Source organism: Strix uralensis, chromosome 25, assembly GCF_047716275.1.
Source record: "Strix uralensis isolate ZFMK-TIS-50842 chromosome 25, bStrUra1, whole genome shotgun sequence".
In the NCBI taxonomy this organism is placed as follows: domain Eukaryota; kingdom Metazoa; phylum Chordata; class Aves; order Strigiformes; family Strigidae; genus Strix; species Strix uralensis.
In genome coordinates, this window is record NC_133996.1 from 3,553,648 (window position 1) to 3,578,700 (window position 25,053).

Genomic DNA, 25,053 nt, shown 5'->3' on the forward strand with positions numbered 1-25,053 from the left:
TGATTCCCCCCAGCACGTGGCTGTGAGGTCCCCCGTGGGTGAAGCCCCCCCAGGAGGGCTCGTGGGGACAGGGGGTGAGGAGGTGTCAGGTCCCACTTGGCCGTGGCACAGCCACGAGGCAGCGATGATGGGGCCTGGTTAAAATAAATAGGAACTGGAGGAATATCCTTCACCTTTGTATTTTGAAGGCAGGGGCTGGAGTGTCCCAGCTGTGCCACCAGCTCATGCAAACGCAGGGACAAACCTCCACCAGGGTGTCATCCTGGGAGGCACCACACCAGGGTTCCTGGTCTTCCCCCCAAAAAAACCCCTTTTTTTAACACCGAGTCCATCTCTGGCTCTGGTGGAGGCCTGGGGGTGTTTGGGCACCCACCGCTGGTGGGCGCTGAGCCTCGGGCAGCTGCCGAGGGCACGGAGGTGGGAGCATCCCCGCAGCCCCTGCGTGGCAGGGTACCACTTGGGCACACGTGAATCTTTCCAAACCATCTTTTTGGTCTTTGCTTGTTTCTTTTCCCCCATCTGCGGGGAGATGTCACCTACCAAAAAGCAGAGAAGGATTTTTTTTTGCAGCAGCAGCTTTGCCTTGTCGAGGCATCCAGCACCAACATCTTGCCAGGCACCCGAGGACCACCCCTGATCCTGCCCTCCCCATCAATCCAGAAGTTGGTGGTGCCCCTCATGCTCTGATCGCTGCCCTGATCCTGGTCTCCAGCCAGGAACACCCCATCCGTCCACAGCAGCCGCGCCTGCTGGTGCTGGGGGCTCAGCCCAGCCCAGCCCACCCCCCCAGCTCTCAAGCGGGAGGAGCCCCGGGATGCTGGGGGGGTGTCAGAGGATGGATCAAGCAAAGGGACGAGGACAGCTTTGCTTTCCAGCGACTTGGGAGGCTTCAAAATGTGACGTTGCAGCTTAGATGGGATCTCTGCCTTTTGCCTTTCCAAGACCAGAGCCCACCGTGGTGCCTGGAAATGGCTGAAATGTGTTTTATCTGGATGAAGTGTTTTGGGGGGTTTTTTTATTCCTGTCTCTGCTTCTCCCTCTCTCCCATCTGAAGTGAGCACAGAGCCTTGGACCTTGCAAACCTCGGGGACAAGCCTTCTCCAGAGCAAAACATCCCTGCAGAATGTCTTAGAAACTGCCTTTTCTGGCAAAAATATATTCCCAGCATAAGTTCCTAGCAGCTTGGAGACTGGTGTCCCCCTGGCCTGGGACTGGGCAGAGGGGAACCGTCCCCAGCCGGGGCTTTTGTCACCCATTTTTGTCACTCCGTGGGGCTGGGGACAGGGGATGGGGCTGTGGGAGCCAGGCAGGGTTGTGCTGATGATGCTGTTGCCTCTCACTCAGCTTTCGGTGCCTTCCACATCGCCCCACGTTACCACCGGGGCTGGGAAGCGGCAGGTTAAACCCTGCAAGAAACAAAACTGCTCTGCGCTCGTTTTAGAAAAGCCAGGGTTTCTACAACTATTCAACTATTATTTTTTTTTTTTTTCCCCTCCCTTGGAAAACTCGGCATGTTTTGTTTCAATTTTAATTTTTCATTGTAATTTCTATTTTGCCTTTCAAACAGGAGCTTTGTGTCCTATGGCCTGGAGCAGATCTGGCCCCATCTCCACCTTTCCCCCTGCCCCTCCACCCGCTCCCAACCTGCCCCATGCCAGAACCCCCCAGCTCCGGGGCTGCTGAACCCCTCTTTTCCCAACTAAGCTCCCCCCACACCCCTGCAGTAGGTTTTTTTCCTGCTTCACAAGAAAAGGCTGTCTCTGTTTCTGATGCAAACTGTCCCACAGAGGTTGGGTACCAGCATCCCCCTTTGCAGGGAGGCAGAGCTGGGGCTGACGCCTGCGGTTTGGGAGTCGGTAGCATCCCTGAGGTTTCGCTGGGAGTGATACCAGCCCGCAGCTCAGCTATTTATTTGGCTATTTAATCTCAAAATTATTTAGGCACTGGTTCAACGCAATAAACAGCAACAACAAAAAGTCACCAGCGGGGTCTGCCCTGAAGCAGCATCCCAAGGGACGTGCCAGGAGGTTGTTTTTAGCTGAAAATAACTTTTCATTCGGGCCTAACCAGCTGCAGCCAGAGCTAACGCCGGGCCCTGGGCCACGCTTCGCAAACCGGCAGCAAGAAATCGGAGCCCAAAATGCCGTGAGGAGCTGCACCAGGAGCTGCTTCAGGGCTGGGGGCTTTTATTTAATTTTTGGCCTTCCTTTTCTGTCTGGGGCTCAGCCCAGCCTCAGGAAGCGGATCCAACCCAACGTGGCAAATGATGGGGGACAAGAGGGGAACCTGCCTGCAACATCTGCCTGGACCACAGACGCCCTCCAGCATCCTCCTCCTGCCCAATTTGGCAGCATCCTCCGGGGAGACATTTCTGAGCCACGTAGGGATCGTTTCAAAATGCAAAGCTGCTTTATTAATTAATCCAGTGGGGTGAGAAGGCCCACGCTGTCTCTGGGGAGAGCGTTATCTGCACATCCCTTACCTGCAGCTCTGCCTGCAGATACGGCTTCAAGAGCGTTTGTGGGATTTTAACAGCGCTGGTTTCAATGGGTGGATGCTGTGGATGTAGATTAAAAATTCAGCTTTATCACCCACCGGTGTATCCCCACCCCAGGAGGGGCCTGCTGCAGGAGGAGATTCCTACCAAGAGAAGAGGAATTCACCAAAAACACCAGCAAAAGAAAATAGTGGGGTTGTCCCCCATGCTGACACATCCAGGCTGGCCATGGGTGTCCCTTGGGCCACCGTGGCAGAGGATGGAGGAGGGAGAGGCCCCACTCATTGCAATTATCCCCACATCACCGAGGGACCTCTAGGCTGGTGCATGGCTATGGGACAGCTGTAGTTTGGGCCAAAAATGGACAAAATGTGGAAAATGGGTTGGGGGAAACTGCTGCTGCAGGCTGTGTGTGGAAGAGATGCCCTGGGGAGGGTGCAGACCCCACCAATGGCTGTAAGAGGGTCTCCTATGCCCAGGGCCACCCCAGACAGTGCCAGTGGGACTCGAGGTTCACTTCTGGGACACTCCCATCCCCAGGGGAGGGAGTGGGGGGGTCAATAACAGCCATTCAACCACCTCTTTAACAGGGCACCTACAGGGAGCTGGAGCCAAGGACTGTGCAGCAAAAATGGGGCAGGGTTGGAGCTGGTCCAAAAAACATCCCCCAAAGAGGTAAAAAGGGGGAACAGAGAGGGAAGGGCCAGAGCAGCCACACCAAAAAGCAGCAGATCCCAATTGCAGAGGATCCAGACCCAACCCCCTGAGCACAGACCCCTACGGCCACGCTCAGCCAGATCACCCACAGCTGGGGGGTCAATGACCCCCCACCCCACACCTGGTGCTGCTCAGCCCACCGGGTCCCACCAAGCTGCCAGCCCTCAGGCTGGTTTGCAGCCTTTGCAGCCCTTCCTCCCCCTCCTCCTCCCTCCTCCTCTTCCCCCCGCAGCGAGGGAGGCCACAGCCATGAGTCTGCTTGGCTGGTAAGTCCTTCCTTAAGATTTAAAGTCTCTGCGAAGGAAAGCGCTCTGCGAGCGGCCGCGCACTTGTAGTACAGCCAGGGAATGCAAATGTTGGTGCATTATTTAGGGCGAGTGCTCTCTGCTATAAATCTCCTTCCCAAAGTGCTGGGAAGATGAAGTGTCGGGGCTTTCCGTGCCGGGGCTGAGGCTGGGGCCAACGTGACCTGTGAGAAGCGACAGTGCGGTGCTTTGCACCTTATCTTTAGAGATGAGGACCCCGGAGCAGGGCTGATGGGGTGCGGATGTGCTCCCCAGTGCTATAAAGTCTTGTGACCTCTTGGCGTGGTATATAGGGTGCTGCTTTTGGATGTTTTATTTTAAAAAAAGGAAATAAATGTGAGGCAAAGTGCCTCTCTGCATTAATGAGCCAACACTGCACCAAGGGCACCCACCTTGGTGCTTCCCAGCACCCGAGGGAGCCGAGCTGGGACTGGGACTGGAGCTGGGGTGGGTTTCGGGGTAGTTGCTTGATTTTTTTTTTTTTTTTTTTTGCTTTATTTTTTGGCTCTTGTGAGTTTGGGGGTGTCCTTCGTAGACTCCCTGCCACCCCAGACTCTGCACATTTCTCCTGCTGCAGCAATGGGTTGAGCAACGTGGGGCTGATCCCCCTGGGGCTGGTTCTGGGTGGGACAGGGTGAGCTGAGCTCCAAAGTCCCCTATCAGCTGTTATCAGCAACCGTGCGGTGTGTGCTCTCCCGACAGCCCAGCACTGGAGCCCAAATCCTCAGGGCTTTGGCTTGGAGCCCATCGGGAAGTGCTGCCTGTGCTGCGGGCAAACTAGGGGAAGGAAAGGATGTGTGGATAATGTGGTATGTCTGGCATGCAAGGGGTTAACTGGGCTGGGGGCATTTAATGGCTGGGAATCTGGGCTTTGGGAATCCATTCCCACCTCAGGAAAACTGTCGTATCTGGAGAAGCCTGGTAGGATGTGCATGTTGGGGGGCAGCAAGGGAAAGGTTGTGCCTTGAAGTTGTACTGCCACGGACCCGGAGCAGCGTGTGGGTCAGAAACAGCCCAAAGTCCCTGCGTGTGGCTCCCTGGGGGCTCGGTGTGGCCAGCTCAGAGCCTGGACCAGCCTCGGTGTCCCGTGGCGGGCAGGACGGGCAGGGGCCCTGTGGCTGCCTGAGGGAGATGAGGTGTAGCCCCTCGGGCTGGCAGAGCTGGGACTGATGGAGCAGAGGAGCAGCCATCGGCTCCTGGACGTGTCCTGCAGGAGAGAACTCCCACAGCACTAAACACTGCGGCCACCCGAGATGGCCCCTGGGTGCCAGAGCTGCACCCACCCCACTGCCTCGTCCTGGGCGAGCATCTGGGTGCGGGTTTGTACCAGCACAACTGGCCCCGCTGCTGCCTCGGATCCCACGGAGGCAGCTCTGGAAGTTTCCTGGCACTCGCTGAGGGCGGTGGGATGTGTCCAGCCGGGGTGTCCCGCTCCACGGGGTGACAGAGGGACCAGGGAGCAGCCGCTTCCCCCTTCCCAGGTTTCGGAGGGGGGAGGCGAGGCAGCAGCGATGGAGCAGGCTGGAGGGATGCTGCTGCACATCTGGGTGTGATCCCACCATTGATTTGGTTTTCCAGTCTCCCAGGGGCTGGCGTGGTCCCCGGCTGCTCTGCAGAGCGATGGGGATGCTCTGCTCCCCCAAACCGACTTGAGGGGCTGCTCCTGGGGGAGCATCAAGCCCTTAGAGCTGGGGTGGGAGTGAAGAGTTGCTGGTGCTGATGCCTACGGCCCTGCAGGTGTCCTGCAGTGGTGTTTATCCCAGAGGGACAGGGACAAACCTGGTGCCACCACCCCAGCTGCTGCAGGACAGGAGGTCACTCCCTGCCTCTGGCTTTGACTTTTCCTCTGTGCCTCAGTTTCCTCAGTTACAGAGCTCAGGGCTGAGACCGGTGTGTCCTACCTGCCCCGTTGCAAATGCAATTCACAGAATCACAGAATCCTCAGGTTGGAAAAGACCCTCGGGATCATCGAGTCCAACCCTCAGCCCGACTCTACAAAGTTCTCCCCTACCCCACATCCCCCAACAGCTCATCCAAACGACCCTTAAACACACCCAGGGATGGTGACTCCACCCCCTCCCTGGGCAGCCTATTCCACTCTCTGACCACTCTTTCTGGGAAAATTTGTTCCTCATGTCCAGTCTGAACCTCCCCTGTTGCAGTTTAAAGCCGTTCCCTCTTGTTCTGTCACTAATCCCCTGGGAGAAGAGACCAGCACCAACCTCTCCACAACGTCCTTTCAGGGAGCTGTAGAGAGTGATGAGGTCTCCCCTCCCCTTCTCCTCCTCACACTGAACAGTCCCAGCTCCTTCAATCTCTCCTCACAGGATTTATTCTCCAGGCCCTTCCCCAGCTCGTTGCCCCCCTCTGCCCTCGCTCCAGTTTCAACCCTGTTTATCCCAGACCCTAAATCACCCCGAGCTCTCCCATCTAGAAGTGATGGAGTCAACCCCGCTGCTTGCCTGGCTCCCGCAGCAACTCCCCTTGGGGCCTTGAGAGCGGCCCTGACCCCGGGGCACCGCACTGACCCGCCACGAACACGACTGGCTGCCCGAGCCCCCGAAACGAGAGGAACGACCTAAAAATAACCCGGGCTGGAACGAGCTGGTGTTTGAATGGGAACTTTCTCTTTCCAGCGTGATGGCTGCTCCTCCGGGTCCTGGGTCGGCGTCTGGGATGGAGACCTGAGGAAGGCCGAGGGATGGGTGACAAAAGGAAAAGGCTTTTGTGGCTCCTTCCCAAAGGATGGGACCTTTGAGATGGAGCCGTTGCCTTGGGTGTGGGATCTGGGGGCTGGAGCTGGTGTGGGGCCACCCAGGAGCCTGGGCTCAGCCCCCTGGGAGCCTGCGGGCTGCTGCTGCCTTCTGCTGGTATTGGGACAAAGGGTTTGGTTGGGGTTTTTATTTATTTATTTATTTATTTGCATCTCTCTAGATTGCCATGGTGTTTGTTTACCTAATATTTTCCCCTGCTTGTAGCCAGGCAAAGCACCACGGGGCTCTGGGCTTGGCAGACTTTGCACTCGAGAGGGGAAACTGAGGCACGGGGCTAAAGGGAGGCGATAGGGCTGCAACCCCCAGCTCTGGCTGTTGGGGGGGTAAATGCACCCCGTGCCTGGGACACCCGGCCTGGGGGAGGCTTTAAGAGGGGGGAGCTTTAAGGAAAAGTCTTTGTGGTGGTCTCCTGGTTGCCAGCCCTGGGGCTCGGTGGCAGAGCGAAGGGTCGTGGCCGAGCATCAGCGGTTGGTGTTCGCTGTCCTTGTCCTTCTCCCCTGGGGAAAGGACCTGGGGACAAATTCCCCCTGGGCACTTGAGATGGGGCTTAAATGTCCCCTGTGCTGTGGGTGTCCCTGGCCCTGCCTGGCAAAGCACCGTGGCTCGGGCGGAGGGACCATGTGGGACCAGGTCCCTGGTGCCATCGATGTCCCCGGGGTGGCAGGGCTGGTGGTCAGCTCGGCCTCCCCTCGCCATAGGGCTGCCCTGACACGGGGCTCCCAAGGCTGATGGATTTTCTGCCAGGACACACAGCTGGAGCCCAGCGCCCCCGGGTATGTGATTGTCCCCCCGTATCGCTGGGTGCTGTGGGGATGAGCTGGGACCCACCTCCGCTGTGGGGCAGCTCCTGGGAGCCAGGCAGAGCTTCCTGCTGCTCCCGGGGTGATGTGAAACAATTCTTGGAGGGGCAGGTGATGGCCTGGCTGAGCTTGACACCCCAAAGTGCTGCTCTGAGCAGAGTCATTAAGCTGTTTCTTGGCTGTTTGTCCCCCAACACGATGTCTTGAGCCATGGGTTGTGCCCAGCTGTGGCTCATCACACCAGTGCCTTGTCTAAAGGAGCCAGGACCCCCGCAAGCCCCAGCTCCCTGGGACAGGGTTATTTAAAGTGCATTTTGGCGTGCAGGGGTCCAGCGTGACCCTAATCGGGTTGGACAAGGCGAGGGGCCCGGGGCTGCCCCAACCCTGTGCGACAGCCCGCAGTGGCTTGGGGAAATAACGTGATGCTCGACTCTGCCTCGTTGCTGTAAGTAAATCAAGTTGCTGTGACATGGTGCAGACAGGCAGCCCCAGCAGTGGCCGTTTCCCAACGATCCGGGGCCGAATTCTATGGCTCCTTTGTAATTTTTGCTTTAGAGTACACGGAGATTGAATACTTGGAGCAGCTTGAAAGCCAACTGGCCGAAGGCAGGGCCTCAGCGAGATGCAATGACTTGTCCCTGGAGCAACGTGAATTCATGTTGCTTTTAGCATGTGAATACAGATATAACATGGTGTAACCCTTCCCCTTCTGGCTGCTGGGGAAACTGAGGCACGGGGTGGGTGGTACCGCTGCCAGCCCGGCGCTGCCCCTGCCCCCAGGGATGCTTTTCCCATCCCACCCCCAGTCTCTGGCTGCCCTAACTGGGCCAACTGGCTTTTGTTCTCTGTCGGGCTGGCGGCCAAAATGCCCCGTCAGCTTTCTGCTCAGTATTTCTGTCCCTCCTAAAGCTGCTGCAGTCAGAAGAAATGAGATGGGACAAAAAAAATGCCAGGTTAGACCATCTCCCTGGGTTCCAGTTCAATCACATTCACTCGGGGTTAAGCAGCAGCTGCTGAGCTGAAACCCTCACCTGAGATGACCTCAAATTCAGTAGCACAAAGGGAGGTTTTATATCAAGCGATGATGCTTTAGGGAAAACTTGGACTCTGGGGCTCCCTTCTGGGGGCTCTGATCCCACACGTGTCCCTGCTGGGAACCGTTTAAAGCGTCTCAGGTCACTGAGAGCGCAGGAAAACGCAGCCAGCAGCGGCGGCAGAGCCCGGCGTGGGGCTGGGGAGAGCTCCAGGTGTCACAGCCGGGGACACGCTTGGGAGGCGACGGGTCCAGCTTAGGTCAGAAAAAACAAACTGCCACAAAGCCAGGCTGGGGAGAGAGACCTGAGGGAGGGTGAGAAGAAGAAAAAAAGGCTTCAGGGCCAGGGAGACAGTTTTGTTTGAAAATTTATTGAAAAATGCAATACAAGAAGCAATACTGAACACTTACGTCTGTCTAAATGCTACAGCAACTTTCCCTTTGATTTACTACGAAAGTCCAAAGTAAGAGCTCCCATCACTAGTCGATCTATAAAGATTTGCCAATTTTAAAAGTTTCTATTTTTATAAAGAGTGTAAACAGCTAGCCTAGACAATTCACAATTGCCTTAAAAAATTTTACAAAGCTCCTTCATATTCTCAACTAAATTTTTTTTTTTTTTTTTTTTACAAGTTTCATCTCTAAGGCTGGGACACTACCACCTCTTAAGGTAATTGTACAATTAGGAAAATCAGCAAACCACAGTTTATTAAAACCAGAAATCAGTCAGTCCTTTACTAACACATCTGTGTTGGTCAGAGATTGCTATTTGGCAACCGGAGCTGCCGTTCCAGTTTAATGGAGGAGAACATGAACTCCTTGCCTTCCTTTCTATAAAAACATTCATTCATATATAAATAGCTTCCATATAATGTGTATTATACAATCAAGACAGTCTCTGGGTGAATTTGTGGAGTGGGAAGAGCTGGGAACATTCATATAAATAGACCTTACTTAGCTGGTTTGTCCCTAGAAAAATAACAGCAGGCTGAGAGCCAAGGATTTTAAAAACCCGACGGAGGTGGAAGGGGTGCGGGCAACCCCACCACGGCCCCGGCCGAGGATGGGAGAAGCTTCTTCTGCTCTTAACTTTTATCTTCTTCCCAGGCTGCCGCTGCTCCTGTCCAGCTCGTGGGCTCGGGCGCTGCAGGCAGGCGGCCGTGGTGGCTGGAGAGGGTGGGCAGGGCTGGAAATCCCCCGGGGGGGCAGCAGGGCGATGGCAAAGGTCTGATGAGGCTCAGCACAAGGGATGAGCTTGCTTGTCTGAGACCAGCTCCTGTCAGGGCTATCGCCGTGAAGAGGGGATAACTTGTGTAAAATACTCGGGGAGAAGCAAGAACTTAAAAAAAGGGGAAGTATGAGAATGAACCACCTGGAAACAGCCACCCAAAATCCAGGGGAAAAAAATTAAAATAGGGTTATTCTAGTCTACGGGCCCTTAAGAAGGGATGTAACGCAGCCACAGGGAGCACATCCTTTTGGAAAGGAACCACCTCTCGTGCCAGCAGGTTTCTCACCCTAGAAATCCCCTGCTCGGGGTGTTTTGTCCCGCTCATTGTGCTCAGGACACCCCAACTGAACACCCAGAGCCCAGCTTCAGCCTCGCACCACGTTCCCCTACATTCTCGTGCCAGCCAAGTGCCTTTAAGTGCTATGGACAAACTTAATTTATCACACTGGCTTTCTCTAGTAAAGCTCAGAAATCCTCCTACTGACAACTCGGCGTGCCCGTTTACTCCTCAGGTAGCTGCTACAGGGTGAGAAGGAAGGACCAAGGGGCAAAATGCTAAATTCCCAGCAAAGGGACATTGCCAGAGGGATGCTCAGCATGATGGGCGTTTAAGGCAAGCGTTACCCAACTAAGTTGAGAACAGCAGGGACACAGACCTGTTAAAGGATCTGCACTGCAGAATAAGGAAGGAAAGGGCTGTTCAGACATAAATAGAAGACTTAATCTCTACACTACAGCTGTAGAGCTCAGGACTCCCTAAATCCCCGGAGTAGGATGCCTGGTACCCAGTGGGAGGCAGAGCATCATCACGGGAGGGGACCAGGCACCCAGAGCAGCCCGAGAAGCAGCTACTGGCATGGGAAGGCTGGAGGCTGGTAAGGACTCACGGCCAGCAAGGCTCAAAGAAAGCAAAAATCCACCAGCTCCAGCGTTTTCAGCATAGTCTCCAATCAATACTGACAGCTTAATTAAAATTGCACCTGAACCTGAGAAGCTACACTAGCCCCAGTGTAGTTCGAAGGCTGTTTGCAGTTAAACAGCAAGTCGTTGCAGCCTGAGCTAAATCCAGTGACTTCTAAAACACATTATTCAAATTTAAAATAGCAGAGAGCTTTTTTTATTGCCATTTTCTTCCCATCCTCGACTGAGGAGCAGCAGCAGAGCACTCCATGCCCTCAGCTACCAATGTGCCACACTATATATAAAAAAAAGAAAGCACAACCTAAAGTGTACTAAAGTGTTCACACGTGTCTGGGCAGACTCTTTACAAAGCTTGTTGCTTTTTTTTCTTTTTAAATTTAAATGCTGGAAGGAGAAACCAGGGCATGATTAAAACACTTCCATGAAGCTCAGAAAGCAGCAGCAGGAGCTCAGCCCCCAGTGCCGTGGAGGGAAGCACATCCAGCCCCAGAAAAGATGTTCTCTGGTCATCCCCACCACGCTGGAGCTGGCCCTGGTGGTCTGTAAGCTCAGCCTAAAGATGCAGACACTAACCCTGGTATTTCATTCCAGCACAGCGGTCACGAAGCCAAACGAAGTACAGACCCTTAAGCCAGCGTGGAAGAGGGGGTGCCAGCACTTTCCACGTGGCTTGGCTCTATCACGACCAGCAACACCTGACACCTCCTAAGATTTCTTGTTCAGCCTCTCCAAATACAGCTTTACAGGCCTAGGAAGGATTGTCTGAAGGATTTTAAATTAAATGATAGTAGGATATACGCCCTGGTGTATGGATAATGTGTTTAGCTTTAAATAGCACTGTGAGGGGAGAAAAAAAAACAACCCATGACTTACAAAAAAAAAAAACACCCTAATTTAAAAATCATGAACACAAACAAGTGAAAAACTATGACACTGAAAAAAAATCAGTTACTGTGAATGCTGCATAAGCCTACCTTAATAGCATTCAGAGTCCAAACACCTTAAACGCACACTTCTAAGGGCTTTTTAATTTAATGGCATCTAGAGAACACAAACAGGTAGGTAACACTCGGCAGAGACACACAGGAGGAAGGCGAGGTGCTATCACAGTCCTCTTAAAGCTCTAAAATTCACAGTATAAGAAACTTGAAGCAACTTCCAGTATTCCTTAAATCTAGTCAACTATTAAGATGTGTGCACAGGCTACACCACAAAACCCTACTGTGTTCACACACCGGGGGCCTGAAACCCAACGGGGAGGAAACTCGGAGCGAAGGCAGCAGCTCCGCTGCGCACGCCCAGGGATCGCGGCTGGAGTTTCAAGCTCCCTAGAGCTAAAAATAAACTCAAGAGGCAATCGGAAATGCTGCACAAAACTGAAGTCTGATTTTTTTTAAACTGACTCTCCTGGCAGAAGGACCCGTGGCTTTTTGAAGGCGCGTACGGATCCCGCGCTCGGAATATGCACGGATGTGGCTTATCTCCGTTATCCCTGACGAGGCGGAGGAAATATGACTTAAAAAAGTGACCCTTTGAGCCCTGCGAGGTGTGTCTGGGTCTGTATCTGAAGAGGCTATGCGTGAGAGGGAATGCAAAATTGAAAACCTGTAAAAAATATTCAGTACAGTTAGAAATATGGCATACTTTTGTCACAATATATATAAAAAAAAAAAAATCTATATCCAATAGGATCCAGTGGAGTCTGGAAAACCCCAAGTAAAATGTCAAAGAGCAACTCTTAATAAATGATATGAGTGTCTCTGAGTGTCAAGTCTTGTAAATCTGAGGTCTTTGTGCTCCAGGTAGTTTCTTGGTAGTTTTGCTGGGTTTCTTCTTCCTGGTGTTGTGTCTGGCAGGAATGCTTCCTAGAGAGAGAGAAACACGGTAAGTTATAGCTACCAACAGCTTTCTGGGAAAGAGAGGAACCTGCTTCCCTGAAGGTGCTGGAGAACCAAAATCAGAAGGCGAGTTACCATCAGTGGTGGTGTGAATTCAGGCTGAGCCACCGCCAGGCACCTGGCACAAACAACGCCCTGCTCCCATCCCTGAGGGACCGTATTTTAAGAGCTACAAGTCCAGGAACCCTTAGGAAACCTCTGCCATTTTTATTTAGGGTTGGAGAGTTAAAAAGCTCAACCACAATGTTTGTTAAACCATGCTGCCTTTCTTCTTGCTTAACTTCTTCTTGTTCCACCTCCCAAGTTTCTGCAAGTACCAGCTTTGTTGGGCTCAGGCACAAGCGGGGCTGCGTGTGGGCAGCACCAACATCACCAGTGTGGGATAGAATGGGCTTCACAGCACTGATGCACAGGTAGAGCTCCTGGATTCCTCAAGCAGCTCTATCCCAAAACCATCAAGGCTGCAGAAAAGGCAAGTCAGGACCTTGGGGTCCAGCTCAGGGGCTCCCTGGCACTGATCCAGGCAGGGGTCTAGATGAAACCTCCAGCTCAGTGTGCTGCTGGGGCATCGAAGGTCTCTGGCAAGGCAAAACAGCCTCGTCACAGGAGTCATGCAGCTTCTTTGAGACTTTTTTGGCTCATTTCCACTGCAGGATTAGTCTGTATTTGTGACTGCTTCATCAGCCTTAAATGATTTAATAGGAACAGCCTGAGCGGGACTCATCAGCTAATAATTTTACTTAAACTTTGACCATATTTAGTCAAACTTTGCTTGCACAAAGATCAAGCCCCCTCCCCGGGGTGGGGGAAAGCAGCACACGTCACTCACAGAATCATTCAGGTTGGAAAAGACCCTTGGGATCATCGAGTCCAACCCTCAGCCCGACTCTACAAAGTTCTCCCCTACCCCACATCCCCCAACATCTCACCCAAACGACCCTTAAACACACCCAGGGATGGTGACTCCACCCCCTCCCTGGGCAGCCTATTCCACTCTCTGACCACTCTTTCTGGGAAAATTTGTTCCTCATGTCCAGTCTGAACCTCCCCTGTTGCAGTTTAAAGCCGTTCCCTCTTGTTCTGTCACTAATCCCCTGGGAGAAGAGACCAGCACCAACCTCTCCACAACGTCCTTTCAGGGAGCTGTAGAGAGTGATGAGGTCTCCCCTCCCCTTCTCCTCCTCACACTGAACAGTCCCAGCTCCTTCAATCTCTCCTCACAGGATTTATTCTCCAGGCCCTTCCCCAGCTCGTTGCCCCCCTCTGCACTCGCTCCAGCACCTCGATAACTCACTTGTACACAGCCCCCCTACTTACTCAGCCTCGCTACTCCTCTGCGATCTCTGTCTCCTGGTGCACCACCACTTTGGTCACCGACATGTCCGGGTGCTGCTCCTTTGCTGCTTTTATCGCCTGCGCTAGAACCTGAAAGAGAGACAAGAGACTATTTCTAACCCTGGGGAGAGAAAAAGGAAAGTGACTCCACTTCAGCTGCACAGTTTGGTGACTTTAGGTAGTATTAGATTATTTCTGAAAAGAAAAGCTGTTTTCTAAGAATACACTGTATCTCTCCACTGCCCCATGGATGAATATTCTTCCAGCAAGTGTGATGAGCACATTTCAAACATCTTCTCAGACATTTTCTTTTGGAATTAATAAACTAGTTCTTCTACGAATATTCTCCAGCCCCATGACACTTACAACTAAAATTAAACTCAAAGTATAATTCTCTGATGACAAAATTATCACTTCCAACACACGCTAGAGGCCAATGCGGCTGACTCATCAGAAAGGTTTCATATAAAGCCGATGAGATTTAATGCAGGTGCTGAGTGCTATGAAATGACTTCTGGCACTATACAGCAGCAGTAGCACTTCAGAGTTACTAGAAAATTAATGCAGATCACCTAGATGTGAAGGAACACTTTTATTTCGTATTTTTGTGTATTTTTTAAAATCGCATTTGTCCAAAACAATTCTGGAATCAAAATTTTGCTGCCAACACCAGTTTCAGAGCAGAATTTATCTTTCCTACCCCAGCTATACAGTTGTGTACTGTCAGAGAGGAATTTATTACTGAAATCGGTTTTGAAGTTTTATTTCTACCCCAGCAGAATTTCCCTAGGTTGTTTTCTGGTTAAGTTGTCTTCGGAAAGGCAGCCTGTCTAGTTCGTGCCAGCTCTGAGAAGCTCTTTTGGACGACATCCAAGCTCCTACCTGGTCGTGATCTACATCTGCATCTCCTGTGACGACAATCCTCTTTTCAATCCGTGTCTCTGAAATGCCACCTTTTACAGTCTAGTACAAAAGGAAAAAAACTACTGTTAGTCTAGAAGTGAAAAGGAATTCAAATGCACTGGGGCTGCCTGTCTAAAGATGGTATCCCAAAATAGCATTACCAGATACTGCCGTCATACCACGGTATCAGAATCACGGGGGAAAACTGCTGCTGCTCAAAGAAAAACTGTCAAATGTTCATTTTCTGATAACTGAGCCAGAAAAGAGCTTTGACCCACAGTACAGTTCTTACCCATTGTACCCCAGGACAGTCAGGGCCCGTGTCCACCTACCACACTGCAATTAATGTGTAATCTACAGTCTTAATTCAGTGCAGGTGAACCTGGGAATCTCATGCTTTCTTTCCAGTATTAATCACATTTTTTTAAAAAGAACTGGGGTTTAAGCTTTTTTTCCTATTACTCAGCTCTGCCGATCTCTACCACGGTGTTGTTTTAGCTGTTGTTTTATTGTGTTCCCGTGCTGTTACCTTTGTGATCTGGGTGGTGGTGGTGCTGCTGGTGGTTTCCGAAGTGATGGTCTGAGCAGTCAGCAGGATGCCAGGGTCTAAATCTCCATTGCCACCATCTGTCTGGGGGACAGAAGAACAGGCCATCAGTCTCTGCGGGCAGTGTGGACAGCAGCAGGGTCTCCACATGGACAGAGCAGGACACAATCCGAGGACAGAAACTCCTCTCCATCATGGACGGTGGGACAGAGCAGGACTGTGCAGGTCTCTGAAGGCTCAGCACAAAGCCCACGGACTTTAAAGGCTGGAAAGGCAGGGATCCATAAAACCCCCCAGGCAGGATCTATGACACCCCTCAGACCAGGTGGGCTGGGATATACCCAAATGTGGGTGCACTGCAATGCTGGTCATGCTGCGCCATGCCAAGCTGCATGCTTTGGACCACGAAGGGAGACCAAAGCAGACACCTATCCTGAATTACACCTGCCTGGATCCACAGAGGTGCACAGAGTCAGAGAGCACAATCTCATTCAGAAGGTACTTTCTACCCTTCCTCCCTCCTGCCAACACCTTGCACATCACTCGCTTTAAACTCTGCAGAAGCAATGGATGTCCAGATACTTGTTGAACTAGGAACAACATCTTTTATAGCTGGTTACTTGGTTCCCATCCTGCACGACTCAATCTTTCAAGATCTGCCGAAAAACCTAAAATAAATCATCCTTGCCAACTCGTGCTGGCCACGTGTCCCTTATGGTGCACCAGTAACCAACGCTGGGCAGCATCCCCGGAACCACGGTGGGACGATATCTGGAGTTACCACAAGGTGGGACCATTTTCCACAGACTGAGAGAAATCTCAGGGCACGTCACAAGCCAGTGCGTGCAGGGCCGACTTCTCCCAGCCCCGGAGACGCACTTCTCCTTTTCATTTCCCAGTTAGAAATGGTAACGGCAGTAACCGGAGCAGAACTGCTCTATTCATCTCCTCACTCGCTGAGGAACAGGGCGATGCTCACCACTGCCCGGTGCCGACGTGCCTGAAAACCCCCCCTACTCCTGCGATCGGGGAGGATGCTGAGCAGCCACGGGACCCCTTGGGAATCCAAAGTTATACAAGTGTCATCCGCAGGATACCCATACCCAAACCTACATCCCAGAGCCACTGCGCTCCAACAGCAGAGCACGGGCTGCTTCTAACAACCACAGTTACGACAAACCCAAAGCTAACAAAGGCTCCAAATTCTCAAAGACATAAATAAAACCTATCTTAGGTTGAGGATTAATTTTAACCTCAGCAGTGAAACCAGACCTGCGTATGCCAGTATCGCCCCACTAACATTTCTAGTTTCCAATCACCAATACCCACTCTGGTTGCATTTTATACAGTATTTTTGGTTTTCAGGGTTGAAACCTAAAGGACAACCCATAAACATTTTCAAAATAATTTATAAACCAAGTTCTGAAGAGGCACAAACAGCAAGGAGAGCCAGGGAAGGCAAGACAAGGCATCTCCTGCAGAAGCTCGGGTTAACTCTGTGCAGCCTACATCCCAAAGCCACCAGTGGCTGAAGATAAATTCTCTTCGCACGCTTGAAAAAATTAATTACTCTTCAGGGATAGTAAAACCACTGCCACTCTAAAAATACCAGATACACCTGGAAATATAATCCACAATACTGGTTAACTTCTGTGCTGTGACTCAGATGCTTGGAGAAAGGTCGGTGCTGCTGTCTCATCCGGAGGATTCGGAAACAGAACGCTTACTTGAGTTTAATTAAGCGCCTGGAAAATTAATCAGAACACACCTTACCTGTGCAGCTTCATAAGTGATGGTCTTTGTCTCCGTGTGGACAATGGGAACTTCTTTCGTGGGAATTTCACTTTTGACGGCGCTGGACACGTCGGAGATGGTGACTGTCTGTGTCTTCACTAGCGGCGGCTATGAGACAGGGTTAAAAACACCTCCGTAAAGACCCAGTTAGCATTGCCACATCCTGACTGTGCTGCTGGCAAATGTTCTGACACTGATCTGATAAAAGCACTGTGGGAACCAAGGTCAGCCTGGAAATCTTTGTTCTTAAGCCTCTGGTACAACACGCTGCTCAGAGGGCAGAGATCATGCGTGAGGATTAAACGGGCAGAAAAATCCTCCAGACCTTCCCCAACACCGTGCCCTCAGGTCAGCCTAAGCAAGGCATTAAGGGTTTAACCGGTGTGTCACAATACCACAAAGAAACTGCCTCCACTGATTATTAACTTTCTAATTACTAGAAGCTCATTGCCAGCTGCCAGTAAAAGATGACCCTCACCTACCGATGACAATGTCAAGATTAACACAAACCCTGGGCAAATAAAGACTTGATCACAGCAGAGAAGCTTTATCCTGACTGCAAGTGAAGCACTGCATTATTAAAAACCCTCATCAGATCCTAGGTCTTTAACTTTTATTAAATCAATGTCAGACAAAACAGAAACATGACATCTCAAAAGAGAAATGGAGGGGGGGGGGCGGGGGGAGAGAAATCAGTTGTTCCACCACCTGATAATTATCCAGAAGAAGACAGAGTTAGTTCAGCCCCACAGTGTTTTCCCACGTGGCTCGATTTCTGCTCACCATCCCCAAACCTGACAGATGCCACCGTGATTGTTAGCAGGGGAAGTGGACATCTATTTAACCGTAAGCAATTAATATCAACACTGAAGCAGGCAAAAATATCTCCCACGGTGGGGAGCAGGAAGGGGACATCAAAGCCCACGTTCACAATATAAAAGCACGTTTGACAGCGCTTCAGATGGCTCTGCTGTGCTAAGGCTCAGCCTCCGGTACAGCAGGAGACAGTAAAAACCTTGAGGAACTAAAATTACATGGTTTTGGAGCCTAAATATTTCCCTTTTGGGGGATGCAACGGGATGCTTTGATCAAAGAAAGGCAAAGGGCGCTGCGCTGCAGCGGCTGTATTTAACGCACAGACAAATCGAGAGGGGCTCGTATTCAATGCAAGGAGAAACTGAGAGGGGCTTGTGTGCACTGACTGCGGGAGATTAACCGGCTAATTAGCTCCAAGCAGGAGCCCGAGCCAAGCAAACACAACTCCCCTCTGGGTGCGTGGCATCTGCTTGCTGCAGTGTTTGGGTTCCCGCTCCAAAGCCGGCCGGGGGGGTGGGGGGAGCAGGCGCTGGGGCTCACTACCTGGAAGCAGCGAATGACCACCGGCAGCCCGTTATTAACCTCCGAGTCGTGGCACTCGCCATTTAGCCTTCTAAAGGCAAATCTGTCTTCGCCATCCTCTGCCACCTCCTCCTCTCCTCCCCAGGGCTGCCAGGGAGGTGCGGCAGGGCTGGCGGGGGGCTCCAGCTCAGAGAGCTCCGAGTCCTTCTCCGCATCCACACAAACCCCCTTTGCACAGCTCAGGTCCTCCTCGCTCGCGGGGAGGCTGGGAGCCGCCGCCTCCTCCTCCTCCTCCTCCTCCTCCTCCTCGCTGCTTAGGGAGGAAGCACCAAAGTCCCGGCTGGGAGAAGGCTCTGAGGCGGGTGGCACTGGGGTCTCACTAAAAGCTACCGACTGCTTTGAGCCCTCCCACGCAAAGTTAACACTGCTCCTCTCTGGCACTGCAGCCACATCCTCTCGGGAGAGAAAGTCACTCATTTTCTAAAAAGAAACGAATACACAAAAAAGGCCAGAGAGAGAGAAAGAAAGAGAGCGTTAGGGAGAACAGGAGGTCATGAAGCATAAAGGCAAAACATCGGTTTCTTACATCACATCTCCAGTAATGCATGCAACAGCAGTGGGTGTGGACACCTGAAAGCTTGAAAACCTTTGTGCTATGCGATGTATCCAGTGCATTTACTGACACGGCCTTCCCGGTACAGCAATAATCCACTCTCCTAAAGTTTAAGGTATTCATATTAAAACAACTCTCTGCAACTAAAGGAAGAGCCACCACTAAGCACTTTTTGCCCAGTTTGGAAACAGGAATAATTTCAGTGTAGCAAGCAGGGACTTGTGCACAACCAAAATTCCCATGTGCAATGAAACCCACCGACTACACCAAAACCATACCCCAGCTCTGCTTTTAAGTCCTTGAAATATTTTATGCCGTGTTTTAATTTGCACATGGAGGTGAAGAGAATAAGCCCAGAATTAGTGTGCACAATAATCCGCAGAGCCTGTGCTTCGCTCTTTTCCTCGCCCCCGGGAACGCTCACACCTCCAAGCACCCTCTTTGCTGTTGCAGTCTCCAGGATAACTTGTCATTATGGCTTTGATAAAATTATTGTAAGAATATCCGCAAGTTAGTACCGAAATCAACTGCTTCAATAACCGAGAGGTTCCTGAATTGACGATGCAGTCTGGTCATCTGAAAGAATTTGTGTTATTTCGTCGAGACGAACCAGTTCAATTCACTCGCACAACTTAGCACAAAACTTTTCAGCTGAGGAATAAAGAAACGTGGCTTTAAACTGGAAAGCCAGATGTTGGCGCTGATGTGTGCTGACCCCACCGCCACCGAGCATGCGGTTCGGTTTATTGCTCAACAAGCTCCATTTGACTGTTTATTTGGGACTACTGAAATATTTGTAACATACTTTATCTCAAAAGCAGTTGGTGCACGGAAACCTTTGCAGTAGCTAAACCTCCTGAAGGGACAACGCAGTTGGCATTTGTGATGGTGCACGGGAGAGAAGACACGCAATGAAGCGACTCAGCCCTCCGAAAAGCAAGCAAGCATGTCTAGAGCACCTGAGGTATTTGGGAAGAGTGTGCCAAGCCAGAGGGTTTAACTAAGGCTGGTGCTATTCTGCTCTCCATTCAGCTCGTTAGCAAGGTCTCAACTAGGTCTTCTCACATCTCTGGGAGCCCTCTAGCCAGGAGGGAAGCAACAGTGACAGAAGAGAAGAGAAGCGTTAAAACACGAACAAGACAGAAAGCTTTAGCAAAACCCAGCTGTTTGCCCAAATGCCCGAGTGATGAATATTTCATATGCACAGAGAAGCAGCATTTCAGTCACCAGCCGTGAATGATGGCTCCAGTCCTGCCCTGTGCTAGAAATTGTGTTTCTCTCATTATTGACGTGGAAAGTTGCCTTCAAGGAAAGGCAGAACAAGCAGTTACGGGCACCTACAATTTTACAGATATCAAAGCTGTCACATCATCCAGCATCAGGGAACAAGGAAGGGAAAAAACCCAGAGGGATGCTACTTCATCAATGCCATTACTATTTCTTCTCAATAATTAACCTCATGGTTGATTTCTGGTAATTTTGTATAAATATAGCCACCTATCTGTTCATCCAAAAACAGTGATTAAATTTTCATAAGAGCATGGCAAGTCCATTTTGTCAACTGTTATTCTAATTTTGGTGGCGGTATTAAGACGAACAGAAACTGTTGCCTCGCTCTCTATTAAGAAGATTCTCTGGGCAACCAAAAAGATGTAATTTGGGCTTAAAATGTGAGGTCTGAAGCCTGTGGGTTATCCAGTACAATGCATTTTCTGTACACCAGAGGCTTTCACCCCGACTGACCTCATCTAATGGCACAGTTCAATAGTTTGTTAAGAATAGGAGCTGCTTTATGTAGGAACAAATAGATGCTTATTTTAGTATCTTTTCAAGAAATGACTCTTCCATCATTCCTCCTGGATACTTTTCAGTTCCCTGCTTCTTTATGTTGCAGATAAATTACCTGTAAGATTTCTATCCATTAGGATTTCCAGCCTCTTGGGTTTCTCTTAAGTTCTTGGGATATTGCTTAGGGAAGGGACAGCGATCAGCACTGCGATGATCAGGTCACCCCGCACATATAGGAAAATGATATTGCTGATCAAAAACCACTTCCATATGTGCTCCTCCAAGGGTATACCCAGCTCCCACCCTCAATTTGCCTAACGCAAGATACTACACGGCAATATTTCACAAAACAAAACAGGAACAGAGGTTATCAGCTTTGATGTCTTAATCTTGCTTTAAAACCTGGATTTATATACTGCCAATATACCAGTCTCTTCTTAATTATATATGCTAAATCTTGCAAATTAATCACGGGATCTCAAGAAGATGCAGTATAGCTTCTGGAGTTTAATGGAAAATGCCTTAGGAGCAAGAATTTCCTTAAATACCAGCTGGGGCACTATTTTGACCCAGAGGAAGAATGCAACCCACAGATAAAACAAAGCAGATGAACAGCTACACAAAGGCAGATCTATTTAAGAGAGAAACATTTGTACCCAGGCAGAACAACTTCCCAGCTCCCTTTTGTATACAGAAAAATAATTTGCATTTTGGAATTATCTTGCATGGTAAAAACATAAAGGAAGAGAAAAGCTTAGATGGAGCCTATGTGGTACATATACTGGGCGTGAGGAGCGCCAAGCGCGGCAAGAAACATGCAAGCTCTAAAGGCAGAATGAAATCCTGATAAGATCAACTGTCAAAAGCACTTTTTGCCTTGCCTTCCTATTCCACTGGTACGAAGATAGACTAATTGAAAGGTATTTGTTTCTATATAAAATTGTCTATTTACACATACTTTTTTTTAAAAAAAAAAAAATACAACTGTGTGTTCCTATATTTAAAAACGCAGTTTGAGTGTAGGATAGAGAAGATTATCTTTTTATAAAAAAAACCAAACAAACCAACCCCCCCTAGGAATTTGAACACTGTTACGAATTCTGATCTTATCAAGATTTATTTTAATTTCTAAATGCAAAAGCATTCCTATTTTGAGGGCTCAGATTTGCAGAGTTCCAAGCTCTCCTTGAGACCCACGAAACCTGGGAGGGCCTGGGCTGCAAACTGCTCATTTCCAGAGACACAAAACCAAACCAGGGATGCCCAAACCAAACACGGAGCAGGCTATTCGCACAAGCCATACGCAGCGTAAAGAAAATACAGGACAGGATGCAGTGCCCCAGAAGAAACAAATCGAACCAGACATGAATGCGACTAAAACATTAACCCTGTTAAATACAAATCTCTGTGCACCGGATGTTGACAAATACTGAGGATATAGCTTAATTTAAGCGTTACAGCGTAAAAAGTGACACACGATAATTCAGACTGGGGATAAATTAATAACAGGCTGAACTGCATGGCTGATATCAGTGACCAAAAGGATTTATTCTTAAAAAGTGGTTTTGTATAAATTTCTTTGCCTGTACTTTTTCAAGAACCTACTATTTTGGATCAGGGTATATTCGTCTGAACCAGCTGCCCGGCGCTGCCAGAGCAGATGCCCGTTTTCTGCAGCCCATGCAGACATGCTGCTGCCTCTCTGCCCAGAAATATTTAAGCACCTTCGTCCCAAACCAGACTCCTATTCTGTAGGGAATTTAAGGAGTGCTAAAATGAAGTCAATCTGCCAATTACGAAAGACATTTGATAAAAATTGATAAAGACACGTTGGTGCATGCCAACTCCTTATAACAACCATATTAAATGCTACAAATTCCTGCCAATTATGAAAGATACTTGATAAAAATTGATAAAGACATGTTGGCGCATGCCAACTCCCTACAACAACCACATTAAATGCTATAAATTCCAGACAGTTAGCACTTCCCAGCCCCCTTCTTGCTCACCACGGCGCTGCCGTCGTTCACGCTGGCGCGTGTTATTAGGTTATCCCCAAACAAGGACCTGCAGAAGCTGACAGGCTCGGTGTGACCGTCTACAGAGGCACAAGGAGATGATGTTGCTTTTGCAGTGAACACACTCACCAGTGAGAACTCCCAGATCAAATGATGCTCAATCTCACAGCTGTCAAAGCACTTGGGTAAAAAGTATTACAAAGCAGAAAAGATCCTTATTTTACAATACCTGCCATGCCTTATAGAACTGCTTTGCCTTAAAGACAGAAGTTACAAAGTTTAGAAGCTGTTCAAACAACGCTGGCATTTGGAAACGATGGCCATTACCTACAGATTTGCATTTTTGGATGGATTTTTTAATTGCCACTGATCTGATCACAACATCCTGACCAGCCTACTCAGACAAAAGAAGGATGAAAGTGAATTTAACCAAAGTTAAAAATAGTAAGGCTAGAAAATGCACATCATGCTAAAAAATTAAAAAGATTAAATTGTTCTCATGAACAAGAATCCCAGGTTATTACATGATACACAGCAGCCACCTCCAGTCCACTGCATCAACACTTGGCAACACGAAACAACCTCAAGATCAATACTTAAATTATTAAAATAAGGTTGCTGAGCAATACGATTCCTCTCTCCATCCACCCTGATCCCCTTCCATCCCTTTTGTGCAGCAGGTACCCCTGGATGAGAGGCTTCTTATTCCAAATTCCCTCTGCAGAGAAAAAGCTGCTAGTGGCATTGCAAACACTGCCTCCGGCTTCGAGTAGCAGCAGCAAGTGAAAAGAGTGGGGATACTGTCAGGGGTTATAACTGACATCAAGTCTGTGCGGCTGCATTTCATAAATAAAGTCACAGCTCTGCTCTGGTGCCAGGCTCACCCAGGAGAGCAGCAGCACAAGCCTCGTGCTGCTCCACTGTAGCTTTCCCGTGATCGCTCGTGACAGCACAGAATGAGCCAAACAGTTTACCCAGAAGTAAATAATCTCGCAGAAGAAAAGGTGGGAGTTAAAATTAAGACTGACTCTTGATACAGCCCTAGACACAACCTCAGGCAGCTTCAACCAGCTAAAACCCAACCAGAGGCTTGCATTGTATTACCAAGCAGAAAGGCTGTGGTTAATTAGGAACATGGTTTCTTCACTTACAAAAATAGAAAGGAGCATTTTTGTCCTCAAATTAACACAGCATGCAGAGCAGAGGCTCTTGCAGTTGCATTGCACAGGACCTGCAACACTTCAGCTCTGGGGACAACTTTCTGCAAGCTGTTTTTCCTGTCATTCAGTCTCAGGAGTGAAGAGGGAGAACGTGTTAGTGTTACATTAAGTATTTGGTAGAGAGCTGAACCTTTTGACCCCTCTGCAAACAAAGCCTTTCTTAAACCAAGCTGGATTTAATCCTCAATCGATTATTCTGGCCAGTTTGAGAGCATGCATTGCTTACAGCTGCAGCCTTGCGTGTCCCCTCTCCCCAGGAGCACAAAACCCACACCAGAGAGTGTCCAGCAGACCCAACACCCGGTAAGGACTTGGTTTGGGAAAGCGATACTTGAGGGTTAGTCTGAGGAAGTTAACACAGGTCATATGTACCTTTTTTTGTTAATAAGCAGTGGAAAGAAGAATCTGATTTGCAATAACATTTATTAGTGATAAATGTACATATTTACAAAGAAAAATCTGAGAAAAAATACAAAACCAAAAAAGTGTTCCAAAAGAGAGCATTTTAGGTAGAAAAGAAAGTGTTTTTAGTTGCCACAAACTGATCCAACCTGACCAGGTACCACCACTAGAAGATCCCAAAGCAGTACAAAGGCTAGTCCTTCCCTCCAGCTTCACAATCCAGAACAGATGCAAACAGGGACACAAGAGAAACCACCACTGGGGGGTTCTCCAGTGTCACCCACTGGTAAGTGCAGACCAAAGAGTTTCTAAATAAATCGGTAACCCTTCTTTGGGCTAAATTTTTCCAGAAAGCATCCTACCTCAGTCTCTAAGTCAGAACAGGCACCATCAACTCATGACCAGGAAAAAAGAAAACCCAATAAACCAGTGGAATAAATCTCAGAGTGACAAATTACTGACCCTTATGTGAAGTGAAAAGCCACTTTACCCATAACCTTCCCGAGGAGCCCCACAGTACGGACACAGCAAGGCCAGCCCAACCTTGCTCCTGCAAACACTAACTACTCCTCCGGTGCCACGCCAAGGAAATCCACCTCTCCTTGCTATTTCAGGATAGGAAATAAATATTGAATACCTACTTTTTAAGGTCATCCCTAGTTACTGCACAAACTGCAATGGAGGAGAGCTGGTCTTAGCTTAACTCCGTATTCTAAACCTGACCCGCCCACAGAGAGTCCTCAGTTCATCTTCTATTGACCCACAGCACAAAGCAGCACACCGCAGGAGATGCAGACAACACCCTCATTTATCTGTTTAATTCTAATGATGGAAAAGCAAAAAAGGGATGTTGTTTTACAGTAACACACACCTTGAACCACCAACGATCATCACACACAGAGCCCGATACCCAACGCAG

General features: G+C 49.6%; 1 protein-coding gene across 28 annotated transcripts in view; it reads right to left on the reverse strand.

Moving 5' to 3' along the window:
- Positions 1 to 8,476: 8,476 nt before the first annotated feature.
- Positions 8,477 to 25,053, reverse strand: part of EPB41 (erythrocyte membrane protein band 4.1) — an 87,508-nt gene continuing 70,931 nt past the window's right edge. For 19 of the 28 annotated variants that reach the window (XM_074894605.1, XM_074894609.1, XM_074894607.1 and 16 more), the window contains 6 exons: positions 18,115 to 18,573; positions 16,735 to 16,863; positions 14,944 to 15,045; positions 14,394 to 14,474; positions 13,494 to 13,601; positions 8,477 to 12,143 (listed from right to left, as the gene is read on the reverse strand). In XM_074894605.1, the coding sequence (XP_074750706.1) occupies positions 13,503 to 13,601; positions 14,394 to 14,474; positions 14,944 to 15,045; positions 16,735 to 16,863; positions 18,115 to 18,573 (870 nt within the window). In that variant the 3' untranslated portion in view covers positions 8,477 to 12,143; positions 13,494 to 13,502. Of the gene's footprint in view, positions 12,144 to 13,493; positions 13,602 to 14,393; positions 14,475 to 14,943; positions 15,046 to 16,729; positions 16,864 to 18,114; positions 18,574 to 25,053 lie in introns of those variants that run through there. The other 9 variants (XM_074894633.1, XM_074894631.1, XM_074894630.1 and 6 more) reach the window with 2 other exon arrangements.